General features: G+C 40.4%; 1 protein-coding gene across 1 annotated transcript; it reads right to left on the bottom strand.

The window, feature by feature from the left end:
- Positions 1–717: 717 nt before the first annotated feature.
- On the bottom strand, positions 718–10,918 carry mspo (M-spondin; the record flags this gene model as incomplete). The annotated part of the gene is made up of 5 exons (XM_028307106.1): positions 718–1,023; positions 7,359–7,543; positions 9,072–9,289; positions 10,002–10,181; positions 10,814–10,918. Coding segments are annotated over 5 exons (888 nt in total), but the record flags the coding sequence as incomplete, so codon positions are not given.
- Between the last annotated feature and the right edge of the window lie 3,648 nt (positions 10,919–14,566).

The following is a 14,566-nucleotide window of genomic DNA, read 5'->3' as shown; positions in this document are numbered from 1 at the left end:
TGTCATATCTGGTGTGTTAATTTATCAATGAATTTTCTCAAGAATAACAAATGCAAAAGGCAGCTCCGCCGGTTCTCTGCCGCCGGACTACGCGGCGTGTGCGCAGGGCAGAAGCAACGCGGGAACAGTAGTGGGTGGATAGTACAAAAAACTGTGTAACTAGTACTCGTTATTTGAAGGTTTACTGGTAATTTGTGTCCAAGTAAGCTTGTTTTAAAAGTGGATTCATCACAAGTCCAGCGGCTGATCAAAGATGGTGGGGACCGAACTAGCTCTGAATTATTTGACCTGGTATTATTACATACACCTGAAAAGCCTGGCACACTTGAAGTCTCATGTCATGTCATATTATCAGTGAATTTTCGAGAAAAAATGCAAAAGGCAGCTCGCACGAACCGTTCCTTAATTACGTGAGGTTGTTTCTCCAGTCCTCATGGGTGCAATTAGTGGCGCACCATCGAGATTGCGTGGTGGGCGGACAGGGCGCGCCGCCGGGTCTCTGCCGCCGGACCACGCGCCGCTTACGCAGGGCAGAAGCAATTCGGGAACATTAGCGGGTGGGTTTTGCGAAAAACTGTGTAACTAGTACTCGTTTTTTGAGGGTTTACTGGTAATTTGTCTCCAAGTAAGCTTGTTGTAAGAGTGGGTTCACCACAAGTCCAGCGGCTGATCAAAGATGGTGGGGACCGAACTAGCTCTGAATTATTTGACCTGGTATTATTACATACACCTGAAAAGCCTGGCACACTTGAAGTCTCATGTCATGTCTTATCTGTTTTTCGAGAAGAAATGCAAAAGGCAGCTCGCACGAACCGTTCCTAGATTACGTGAGGTTGTTCCTCCAGTCCTCATGGGTGCAATTAGTGGCGCACCATCGAGATTGCGTGGTCGGAGGACAGGGCGCGCCGCCGGGTCTCTGTCGCCGGACCACGCGGCGTGTGCGCAGGGCCGAGCCCACGCAGCCGCCGTCGCTGTGGCAAGGGCTCCACTCGCCCCAGTCTGACACGCGGCAGTCTAGCAGCCCTGTGGAATAGGCTTTATGTAGTAACCGCGATGAAACCCTATCAATATGCATGCGTTGATTCCTCCACGATGTGGAGAACAAAATCATGGAGGAACACTGAGTTATTGTATGGCATAAAAGCTGTTTGACATTGTAAAAGATTTAATTCCCCAAGCCATCTGGTAATATTTTTTCTTATCAGTAAATACCTAGGATGAATTTAAATTTTTATGTAAATGGTTGTTGAAAATAGGTAAGTATTTTTCCTTATTTACTTTTTTCCGGATTCAGGTGAGCTCATTAACTTTCATCTTAATAAATGAATCGACAAATAAATGAAGATTTGAAAATAAAAAAAAAATATTATAATTATCATTCACTAACAAACTTGCTACTTTACTACAGGTATTTTTTATCTAGGCACTCTTAATACGAGATACTTCACATTGATTTTGTCCCTTTCGATTAATACAATAAATACAATGTTGAATTCCCGTCACATGTCAAGCTGCTCCATACAGCTGTCGGCAGCAGGCTTGAGCCATCTACGTACTGTCTAAAATTAAATTGAATGTGTGTTCACGCTACAAATTCGCTGCATTGTTTGTAGACAATAAAAGATGATGCGAGCTGTTCTGACTCAATGACAGTTTAAATTCGCAAAATGTAACTTTAAAGCTGGCACTGTCAACTCTAGATTCTATATTGGAAAATAGTGCAACGTAGTTTTTGAACAATTTTCAATATTCTCTATCTTTACATTTTGAAACAACGCGACGTGCAAGATCCTAAATGATGACTGTAACTCCAATTTAGTTAATTAAACCCACGTCTGTTTTTATTTTATAGCAGAGGGGACAGACAGGTAGGTATGCGACTTTCTACATCAGTAAAACATGGATATCAGGAGAAAATGCTAACGTCATCCCCAGCGTGAGCTTCCTTAGCCTCTGCTTGAGAGTCTTATTCCTGTAGTAGAGACTATAGATTGTTGCATTCACGAAGACGCGCCCCACCATTCTTCCGCTAATATTTGAGTGTTATCGGTAGGTACACACTAAATCATCCATCAGTGCACACGCACACTACAATAACGACGCTCGGATCAAACTCCCCGCACCCCGCGCTTCCTTCGATCAAAAATTCGTTTGGCGCGTTTTCGTGGATGAAACGATCTATTCACCTGATAATATGACTCACTCGCTCTTTTTCGCTTCCTCCGCTCAGTCGGGTCACAGCTTGCGCCGCCGTCTGGCGGTATCTGGCGCCTAATGCTGCAGTGTAAACGCAGCATTATGAGTATCGGCGAGCTAGGCTTGCGCAGCGCTGACCACTCGCTCGCTGTCGGGCCCGACGTCGGCAGCAGGTTGGCTGAACAAGGCTCTTCGGTAGCAATTCTCTCACACTTCTGCGCTATCACGTAAGAACAGTACTAGAGAGGGAGAATAATGTACTAACTCGCTCTTTTTCGCTTCCTCCGCTCAGCCGGGTCGGTATTGTCGGCTCGCAGCTTGCGCCGCCGCCTGGCCCGGTAGCGGCGAGCTAAGCTGCGCAGCGCCGACCGCTCGCTTGCTGTCGGGCCCGACGTCGGCAGCTCGTTGGCTGAACGAGGCTCTTCGGTCGTCACTGATGTCGTGTTCACCCTGGTATAAACAAAAAAAAATACTAGTACCATTTTTATAGACTCATTTAGAAAAAAATATTGTCTCTATATGCTGATGACAAACTTGACCTTCACTGGTTGGGTTTTTATTGGTGCTATTAAGCTGTAGATTCTGGCTACATAGGAGTTGCAGCGGTGGGAACGAGAGGTGGGAATAGTCCCGTAGTAAGTACCATTTTTAATGTTTCAGATGATAAATTTTCAATTACAGTAATATCTGTATTGGACGTTTGTGTAGGTAGATACATGAGACATACGGAGTAAAAATATAACAATAATATTATTACGTATAATATCAGCAGGAATGTAAACATTATTGCACATTTTTGTCTCCCCTATAATAAAGCACAAATTCAATTTCTCCGTAGGGGAACGTTCGGAGATCCTAAAATATAGTCACGTATTGTGAATTTTCACCCTCTTTCTCCTATTTAGTAGAATATTACGGTTTTTGTTTACGATGATAACGTAATAAGTTATTGTATATTTTAATAACTATTACGTCTGGAACTCAGGAATCGTCAATTTACGTGTACTCTGAAGTTATTTTTACCCTTCCGAAGGGGAAAGCCCCAAATATAACCCAATATACCTATGCCCCGCGGTGCGTGAGTTTGCAATCTTTTGCATCATGATTTCTGACGTAAGGGCTTATCACGCACACTTAAAGAGATCACAAGGCTTTTTTAAGAAAGAGGAATTTGTAATAAATTCCTTAAATAGGGCGCTCATCAGCGTACCTATATCTTCGGTGCCTCAGCTCTCTCCACCTTCTTCACTTACTAATAATAATCTATCTCATCGATGGTTTCTGGTTTTGTACCTATTTAGATCAGAGTAGTAGCTACTTACACAGTGTAGTACGAGTACGATCCATCAGGCGTAGTCAAGGCGCCGTCGGCGTATATTATCTTTCGCGCTTCAGCTCTCTCCATCTCCTCGGCTATAGACAGCGCGCGGTTTCTGTCCAGCTCGTCGATGGTGTCTGGTTTTATCCCTATTTAGATCGGTTACTTACACAGTGTAATATGAGTACGATCCATCAGGCGTAGTCAGGGCGCCGTCGGCGTATATCTTCGGGGCCTCGGCTCTTTCCACCTCCTCGGCTATGGACAGCGCGCGGTTCCCGTCATATAGATAGGGTTGAGCTACGTACCATTGTACTCTGTAGAGATCAAAGAAGTGATTACTTACACAGTGTAATATGAGTACGATCCATCAGGCGTAGTCAGGGCGCCGTCGGCGTATATCTTCGGGGCCTCGGCTCTTTCCACCTCCTCGGCTATGGACAGCGCGCGGTTTCCGTCCAGCACGTCGATGGTGTTGTGGCTGAGCTTGTCGAGCTGCAGCACGTCGTATCGCCTGTCGTCGCTGCTTCGGTGGAACACTTCGGAGAGTTCGTATTCGCGGAGCTGATCAAAAAAAGATAAACGTTATTATTCAGGCAATAGCGTCTAGTTTTGAATGATGTTATTACATCATACATATACATTATCTATTGATAACGAAATTATTTTAGCTAAATCTTTCTTTAGTATAAACTGGTTGTTGCCCACGGCTTCTCCTGCATCAGAAAGTGTAACGTGTGTCCTCCGAAATATTTTTGCTCACAGCGAAAAGCATAAAAATGAGAAACCATATCACTACGAGAACTGATTGATTCCCCATACAAAATTTCATCCCTCATCTCAACCCTTTTACGTTCTCGCGAGCCTTTATTATTATGTTATATTTTCGTGACAAAAAATAACGCGCGACAATGATCAATACAAGGTTCCATTGATCTCTCCGCCAAAATTGTTTAAAATTGGTTCAGTGGCATGTAAAGGTAACTGAAAGGCATACTTTTTATTGAATACCTAATAGTAATTTGTACCTATTGCGCAAATTACTAATACTCAATACTCAATACTCAAATCTTTATTGCATTTCACAGTGTACATTAGGTCTTAAATATATAATTGGATCACCATGAACCCTGTCGGGCACAACAACAATGGAGAGGAGGAATTTAAAAAATAATTATTAAGGGAGAGTCCGCTAATTTGGACCAGTTTTTTTCAATCCCATTTTACACATAGTTTTCTTTTGTTTTTGCTAATGTCCATTAGGGTGGTCCTTATTTTTCGACTTTTGATTGTACCTAATCTACTTTGCCAATCTTTTGCTTTCATTTATTGTTAGTCAAACATAACTACGCTATTATAACTTCAAAATATTATTTACTAAAAAAAAATTCAAAATTCTTTGGTACAGTTCCATACAACTTGATGTGGTACAATTTAGCCGACTAGGTGATAGTGCTTTTAAAAAATCGGTAAAAAATATAGCTTATAAATACCGAAAAATGTTTCAAATAATTGTAATCCACACTAATTTACACTTCTAAATAATATATTAGAAATACCCTGTGATTAAATTTAACAAAATTACAAACTGAACATGTATTGTCAAAAGTTACTTGAAAACAATGAAAAAATACTTTTCAAAATAAAACACACGTGTTTGTTGTCACGGCAAAAACCACATGGCCGATATTAATTGATTTTAGTTGTGTATCGCTGAGTGTTGCAATTACAGACATTCAATAAATACTTTACGAAATATGAAGGTGGTACAATTTACCCGGCGGTACAATATACCGAACTCTCCCCTATTATTGTATTAAACTAGATTCTTAAATATTATTAATTAGAATAAATATTAAATTATTGTATCCAGTGTATTATTATATTATAAGTAATATAATATTACTGTAATATATATTTAATTATAGGTTATGTAATTTGTTTTAATATTATATACTAATACTCGTAGTCCCGTTAACCCCTCATACTAAGCTAAAATCCTTGTGTTAGGAATGGGCTCACCACAATAGTCAAGCGGCAGTAGGGTTCAAACTCGTGTTTCTCGGACGTTGAGTCGGCCAGTTCAGACTGGCCTTTTACCGTTCGGCTATCGTGATCTTCCTGCTTTCGTACGAGTATACCTATAGGTACATAGATTGACAAAGATGAAACAAACAAAACTTACTTTTATAAACTGGAAAGTGGCGATCGGCGGCAGCCTTCTCAGATGCGGGTAGAAGAACGACCCGGCCGGGTGTGAGGGGTACTTTGACGTGATGCGGTAGGCGACCCCTTGGGGGGCCGTCGGCCAGTTCGGGGCTGTGAAGGTGAAGCCGTTGTCTGTGCCCGCGTCTAGGGGGTCCACCTGAACCAAACAATAGAATAGAATAGAGTAGACACACAAACAGAAAAAATAATAAAATAGAATACACCATAATATTGTACAGTCAAACCACCAATGGAAAAGAATACATAGAATAGAATACACCATAATATTGTACAGTCATATCAGCCAAAGTAGCCAAAAAGTTAACAAGTCTTTGTTACAATTTTATTGGAATAAGGTTATGTTGTCAACTTTTTGGTCGCTTTGGGTGTTACGAATTTAGGTTGATTACACCACACAAAACATGAAAAGAAAAGAAAGAATAATATAGTACGAAACAGACGTTTGAAACGGCCGCGAAACTTCTGCGCTTTTTGAAATGGGTGATTTAGTTCTCGATTTTAGACGGACACATGCGAGATCATGCGTCACAAACCCAAGTGATTAAATAGCAGTGCTTTCGTGTGACTATGAAACCAGCCCTATAGACGTTCTATCTCTTTTCAGGATAATATACTATTATTCATCTAGTTCACCAAATAACTTCCTTTCCTTTCTCTTCATATACACTATAACTCTCGTTACTTTGTACCTCAATAGTGATGCTATCGAGCCAGTTCCCGTCGACGCATAGGTCGAAGCTGTCGACTCCGATGAACCAGTCGGGAGACGGGACCATCCTGGCCATCACTGATACCTGGAACAAAGAGAATACAATGTATTTTGAGCCTTGTGTAAGACAGACAAATACCCCGCACTGCCGTCTGCCACTTTCTTTACTTCTTATCATGATAGTAAAGATTAGATGGGACCTAGGACGTGGATTTAAAATGAAAATGAAATGTTTTATTCAGCGACACAAAACAACATCAAGAAATAAAACTGAAACTAAATAAGGGAGAGTCCGCTAATTTGGACCAGTTTTTTTCAATCCCATTTTACACATAGTTTTGTTTTGTTTTTGCTAATGTCCATGGTATATAATAAAAGATACATTATTCAACNATCACTTATCGTTTCCACCCTGTATAAATGACCTGATAACATGACTCACTCGCTCTTTTTCGCTTCCTCCGCTCAGCCGGGTCGGTATTGTCGGCTCGCAGCTTGCGCCACCGCCTGGCCTGGTAGCGGCGAGCTAAACTGCGCAGCGCCGACCGCTCGCTCGCTGTCGGGCTCAACGTCGGCAACTTATTGGCTGAGCGAAACTCTTCGGTAGCAATTCTCCTACACATCTACGCTATCCCGTAAGTACTGTACTAGAGAGGGAGAAATGTACTAACTCGCTCTTTTTCGCTTCCTCCGCTCAGCCGGGTCGGTATTGTCGGCTCGCAGCTTGCGTCGCCGCCTGGCCCGGTATCGGCGAGCTAGGCTGCGCAGCGCCGACCGCTCGCTCGCTGTCGGGCCCGACGTCGGCAGCTCGTTGGCTGAACGAGGCTCTTCGGCAGCAATCCTCTCACACATCTACGCTATCCTTTAAGTACTGTACTAGAGTGGTAGTAAGAAAAGTGTACTAACTCGCTCTTTTTCGCTTTCTCCGCTCAGCCGGGTCGGTGTTGTCAGCTCGCAGTTTGCGCCGCCGCCGGGCCCGGTATCGGCGAGCTAGGCTGCGCAGCGCCGACCGCTCGCTCGCTGTCGGGCCCGACGTCGGCAGCTCGTTGGCTGAACGAGGCTCTTCGGTCGTCACTGATGTCGTGTTCACCCTGGTATAAACAAAAAAAAATACTAGTACCATTTTTATAGACTCATTTAGGGCTGATTTTTCAATCGTCAGATAACTTTTAACTGAAGAATAACCTTGTCATTTTGACATATTTCCCATACTAAAACTGTCATTGTGCCAAAATTATTCTTCAGTTATAAGTTATCCGAGGATTGAAAAATCAGCCCTTAGAAAAAAATATTGTCTCTATATGCTGATGACAAACTTGACCTTCACTGGTTGGGTTTTTATTGGTGCTATTAAGCTGTAGATTCTGGCTACATAGGAGTTGCAGCGGTGGGAACGAGAGGTGGGAATAGTCTCGTAGTACCATTTCTAATTTCAAATACCTACTTATCTAAAGAGCTTGGCGAGAATTCGAGCACTGGAATGTTAATTTTCAATCACAGGGAAACCTACATATATTGGACGTTTGTGTAGGTAGATGCATGAGGCATACGGAGTAAAAATATAACAATAATATTATTACGTAATATCAGCAGGAATGTAAACATTATTGCACATTTTTGTCTCCCCTATAATAAAGCACAAATTCAATTTCTCCGTAGGGGAACGTTCGGAGATCCTAAAATATAGTCACGTATTGTGAATTTTCACCCTCTTTCTCCTATTTAGTAGAATATTACGGTTTTTGTTTACGATGATAACGTAATAAGTTATTGTGTATTTTAATAACTATTACGTCTGGAACTCAGGAATCGTCAATTTATGTGTAGGTACTCGGAAGTTATTTTTACGCTTCTGAAGGGGAAAGCCCCAAATATAACCCAATATACCTGTGCCCCGCGGTGCGTGAGTTTGCAATCTTTTGCATCATAATTTCTGACGTAAGGGAATATCACACTTTAAGAGATCAGAAGGATTTTTTAGAAAGAGGAATTAGTAATAATAATTCCATTAATAGGGCTCCATCAGCGTATGTATTTCTTCGGCGCCTCGGCTCTTTCCACCTCCTCGGCTATGGACAGCGCACGGTTTCCATCATATCGATAGGGTTGAGCTACGTACCTTTGTTCGTTCGTTCGTTTCAGCCGAAAGACGTCCACTGCTAGACAAAGGCCTCCCCCAAGGATTTCCACAAAGACCGGTCCTGCGCCGCTTGCATCCAGGTACCTCCCGCGACCTTCACCAGATCGTCGGTCCACCTAGTGGGAGGCCTGCCCACGCTACGTCTTCTAGCTCGTGGTCGCCACTCAAGAACTTTCGTGCCCCAGCGGCCATCAGCTCTTCGAGCTATGTGCCCCGCCCACTGCCGTACACGTACCTTTGTACTCTGTAGAGATCGTTTCGATGACTCTTTTATAATGCGAACAGCTAGGGACTGGAATTCGCTGCCTGCTGCTGTCTATCCCGAAGACTATAATCCGGGCATTTTCAAGGCGAGAGTGAATAGGCACTTACAGGGCAGATATGTACCATCCTAGACTGTATCCCACTTAACAGCAGGTTGTGGTCAAATAACTGCCTTGTTATGCATAAAAAAAAGATCAAAGAATGTGATTACTTACACAGTGTAATATGAGTATGATCCATCAGGCGTAGTTAGGGCACCGTCGGCGTATATCTTTGGAGCCTCGGCTCTCTCCACCTCCTCGGCTATGGACAGCGCGCGGTTTCCGTCCAGCACGTCGATGGTGTTGTGGCTGAGCTTGTCGAGCTGCAGCACGTCGTATCGTCTGTCGTCGCTGCTTCGGTGGAACACTTCGGAGAGTTCGTATTCGCGGAGCTGATCAAAAAAAGATAAACGTTATTATTCAGGCAATAGCGTCTAGTTTTGAATGATGTTATTACATCATACATATACATTATCTATTGATAACGAAATTATTTTAGCTAGATCTTTCTTTAGTATAAACTGATTGTTGCCCACGGCTTCTCCTGCATCAGAAAGTGTAACGTGTGTCCTCCGAAATATTTTTGCTCACAGCGAAAAGCATAAAAATGAGAAACCGTATCGCTACGAGAACTGATTGATTCCCCATACAAAATTTCATCCCTCATCTCAACCCTTTTACGTTCTCGCGAGCCTTTATTATTATGTTATATTTTCGTGACAAAAAATAACGCGCGACAACGATCAATACAAGGTTCCATCGATCTCTCCGCCAAAATTGTTTAAAATTGGTTCAGTGGCATGTAAAGGTAACTGAAAGGCATACTTTTTATTGAACAGAATACCTAATAGTAATTTGTACCTATTGCACAAATTACTAATGCTCGTAGTCCCGTTAATCTCTCGTACTAAGCTAAAATGCTTGTGTTACGTATAGGCTCCCCCTAAAATAGTCGAGCGGGCGGCGAGTTTCGAACCCGCGTTTTTCGAACGTTGATTCGGCCAGTCCGACTCCTTTACCGTTCAGCTATCGTGACCTTCCTGCTTTCGTACGAGTATACCTATAGGTATATGGATTGACAAGGATGAAACAAACAAAACTTACTTTTATAAACTGGAAAGTGGCGATCGGCGGCAGCCTTCTCAGATGCGGGTAGAAGAACGACCCGGCCGGGTGTGAGGGGTACTTGGACGTGATGCGGTAGGCGACCCCTTGGGGGGCCGTCGGCCAGTTCGGGGCTGTGAAGGTGAAGCCGTTGTCTGTGCCCGCGTCTAGGGGGTCCACCTGAACAAAACAATAGAATAGAATAGAACACACTTTATTGAACAGTCAGCGTCAATTAGTTCGTGACACAAAAGTCTTTGATACAATTTCATTGGAATATGGTTATGTTGTCAACTTTTTGGTCGCTTTGGGTGTCACAAATTATTTGACGCTGACTACACCACACAAGACTGAGGGCTGAGTGTGAGTTTATATCAAACGCGCTCACTAGTGAGCCCGTAAAAAAATGAAAATGTACGACGGATTGTACAGCGCCCCTAGCGGAAACGTTCAAGAACTAAAATTTACATAAAAAAATTTAACGCGCTCTCTAGTGAGGGTGTTTGATATAAACTCACACTCGGCCCACTGAGAAGAAAAGAAATAAATTTAATAAAGTAAAGAAACGTTCGAAACCCCCGCGAAACTTCTGCGCTTTTTGAAATGGGCGATTTAGTTCTCAATTTTAGATGGACACATACAAGATCATGCGTCACAAACCCAAGTGATTAAATAGCAGTGCTTTTGTGACTGTGAAATCAGCCTTAAGGACTTTCTATCTCTTTTAAAGATAAACTACATACATCTAGCTCACCAAATAACATCCTTTCCTTTCCTTCTTCATCTACTCTATAACTCTCGTTACTTTGTACCTCAATAGTAATGCTATCGAGCCAGTTCCCGTCGACGCAGAGGTCAAAGCTGTCGACTCCGATGAACCAGTCGGGAGACGGGACCATCCTGGCCATCACTGATACCTGGAACAAAGAGAATACAATGTATTTTGGGATGTTATGGATATGTAGTTTCGGTTTCGGATACGGTTACGGATATCTGTGCTTTAGAATGCAATTTGCAATAGTTGTCCAACACGGTTCATTTATGGCCACATACTTTACATCGAATAAAAAGTAATAAAAATATAAAAATTGATACTAGATGGCATTATAAAGGTAAATCAGGCTGTTATGCCTTTACATATAATGCTATACAAAAAACAATGTAAACTGCCTACATCCGAAACTATCCGAAACTTTTGAATCGGTTACGGTTACGGTTTCGGATATTTTTTTTATTTCGGATATCCGAAAGTTTCGGTTATGGTTACGGATATCCATAACATCCCTGATTTTGAGCCTTGTGTAAGGCAGACAAATACCCCGCACTGCCGTCTGCCACTTCTTTTACTAAACTTCTTCTTAATCATTGAATGATATAATCTTCATGATAGTAAAGATATAGATGGGGCCTAGGACATGGATTTTAAATGAAAATGAAATGTTTTATTCAGCGACACAAAACAACATCAAGAAACAAAATACATTTATTTAATACCTACATAAGTAATGTGCGTATCACCGAAACGGTATCCACTCGGCATCATGCCGAGGTGTCGTAAAGGACACCACGACCTTTTGTCACATTAATCAATCTTAAGGGTTGAAGAATTAGACGATGTAAGATAAATTATGAAACTCTACCTTTAATCTCTACCGTTTAATTTTAGTTACTTTAATTTTAGTTATTATCGGAGGATATGTGAGTGAAGGAGGACCTAGTAAATAGTGTTATAAAAGTGCTTTACGATAAAGATACCGTAGGGGATTGAAATCTTCGTAAGAAAAGTCGCATCAAAAGCTAGAGCTTTTCCAAGAAAGTTTGTAAGATGATCGAAAATAAATTACACACTTTAACTTTTCGCAATTAATATCATCGTACAGGTAGCCTCTAGACTAATACGTTTCAGATTTCTCTACTTAATTAAAGTGTCAGGCGCAGACGAATCGACGTTGCCAAGTCCAAGCTTCGGGAATTGAGGAGGTATACAGATACATCAATTCTAGAGAGATATTAAAGTTATCTAGATAAATGTGTATCGATAGATCTTTAATAGAAATAGTGAGAAGAAAGCCGTGAGTTACTTGAGCAGTAGGTTTTACAAAAAACGATAACTTCCAAACTACGAAAAATAGTAGATCATACATAGAGGTGAAATCTATAAGTCTGGTCCTCACCTATCACCTGACTTCGGCTTGACACCTTACAGTAAACACCCTGTATTGTTTTACGATACAGAATTAAACCATCTAATTTATCTTAACGAAACTTAAGAACTAATAAATTAATATTTTAGTTCTTAATTAAAGTAATAAAATTTATTACATTTAATGTAATTTACTTTGAAAAAGCTATACTTCTTAGAATTTGTCCTCAGTATTATCGTTTTTGGAACATGACCTAATTATACGTTCATTAGATGTTTAATTGGAGGTAATAAGTTCTGAGATATCCTTAAATTCAATAATTACAGCGATTGAACATTCCGAGAGATTTGCCGGGAATTAATGAAGAGATTAATTATGCTGATCAAAAGCTTCAGTCTTATAAATGAGATGATAATTATTTCATAGCCCTGACTATGAATAGGTAGAACAGCCAGTTCATCATCCCATGTTTAAGAGCGTTTACGTCTAGCGTGACATGTCAAGTTTAGGTAATTTCGATGCTATTTTTATTCACNAAACGCTCTTAATCTGCAACATGTATTCTGTCATCAAACCAAATTCTGATAAATTGATAATCTTTTTGTCCATAATGCACAATTGCACACCAAACCCACCGACTCGCCGATATGAGTCGTCGACTTTGACATGTTGTCAAAAGTCAGTAAGTACAAGTCGTCGACATGATATTTAAATAAGTCCGAGTAAAGCCGTCGGGCTGTTGGCGGGATTGGTATTTAGAGACCTTAATGCAAGCCCCACTTTGAAGCTTTTTACACAATCAAAATACATAATTGGCTGGAAGGCTAGGTTGCAACCTAGGTTTAAATCTCTTCAATAGACTGTACGTACGTGCATCAACAGAATATTTATTTGAATCTACAAAAATAGCCACAAAGTGGCTGTTTTATTTAACCTCCGCTGTGCCAAGCGACCTAATTAATGTACGAGTGGGAAAATGTGACCCAACTACGAGTAAATGTATATATGGAAACATAGAAAGCATTAGTTCTCGCCATTTTAGTGTCAAATGTGCTAACTGAAATTGTCGTGTTTGTTGCATAAGACATAAATTAAATATAAAATGTATGAATTATTGAATTACTGAATAAAGTATTAAATTGTGGATAAAATGTATAAATGAAACGACTTTCTTTTAGCTGTCAAAGTGAAGAAGTTGATTTTATTTTGTTTAGAAGAAAAAGTAATAAAAAGTATAAAAAACTCCTTGTTGGTTTCCAACATAGTCTCGCGCGCGAAATGCAACACGCACTAGAATTAAAGTTATTTGTATTAAACAATGAATAAAATAACTGAAATTGCAATTATGTAGGTACTCTTAAAATTCAATTATGAAAGATAACATTTTCATGTGTATAAATCAAAACAATCATGAAATCTAGATTCTTAGCAATCTCTGGAAATGTACCGGTCTATGTCATAACATTATATTTTCGAATTGTATCAGAACTAACACATAAGCAATTAAAACAAACACAAAACACTTAACTTTCATATTGAAAGATAACTGAAATTAATGTAAATAAAACTAAACTTGGTCCAAGTTTCCTCACTTGCATAAAAATAAAAAGATATTATATAATGTGAAAGCAATTAAATTTACATAAAGGTGAGACTCATTTTGGTCTAGAGTCCAACTTATTAGTGTAGAGTGGATCAGAGTCACTTAGACCCCGTCTTTGACCCAAGGAATGAAAAGTTTTTGTATTGTATGCATGAAGACCTGGCACGACAACCAAGGCCTGATTACAAAATGAAGTTTGACTCCCTGAGTCTAATACAGTCTTGTGAGGCATATTATTTTGCCTGTATGAATAAGCAGTGGGAAACAAACCTTTTGAATTACCATTTGCATAAGTATGTACAGTTTCAAATTCACATGAATGATTATTTACAGAGTTAGATGCATGCAATGAATTAATATGTACAGGTTTTAATTGTAGAAATGAGCTATTATGTATTAAAGAATTATGCGAATTCTCTTTGCATAAGGAACATGTAAAATTGTATCTACATTTTTGTGCATGCTTATTTAAACATATTTTACATAAATTGTGATTATTTACATATGAAAGCCTTTCTGAATTAGTCATCAATAAAAAAGTAGGGCATTTGTACAATTTGTGATAGTCATTTTTACACAATAAACAAGGAATCATTCTTGATTTTGCATTATTACACTTTGGATTAGGTTTTGTATTACATGTTGGTGTTGGAATATGAAAAGACATCAACGAAGGTCTTTCTGTACGGCTCGTGTCACAAGCCGAGCTAGCCTCGAGCGAGATAGCACGTCTCTCTAGAAAACTCAGCAGCGACTCCATACTGGGCATGCTACGAAAGTCCTGCTCTGCATTAAACAATCTTACAGTCAGTGAATCT

This window comes from Ostrinia furnacalis, unplaced genomic scaffold, assembly GCF_004193835.3.
Source record: "Ostrinia furnacalis isolate ACB-3 unplaced genomic scaffold, ASM419383v2 OfSCF2099, whole genome shotgun sequence".
NCBI classification, from domain to species: domain Eukaryota; kingdom Metazoa; phylum Arthropoda; class Insecta; order Lepidoptera; family Crambidae; genus Ostrinia; species Ostrinia furnacalis.
This window is presented reverse-complemented; position numbering and strand designations above follow the sequence as displayed.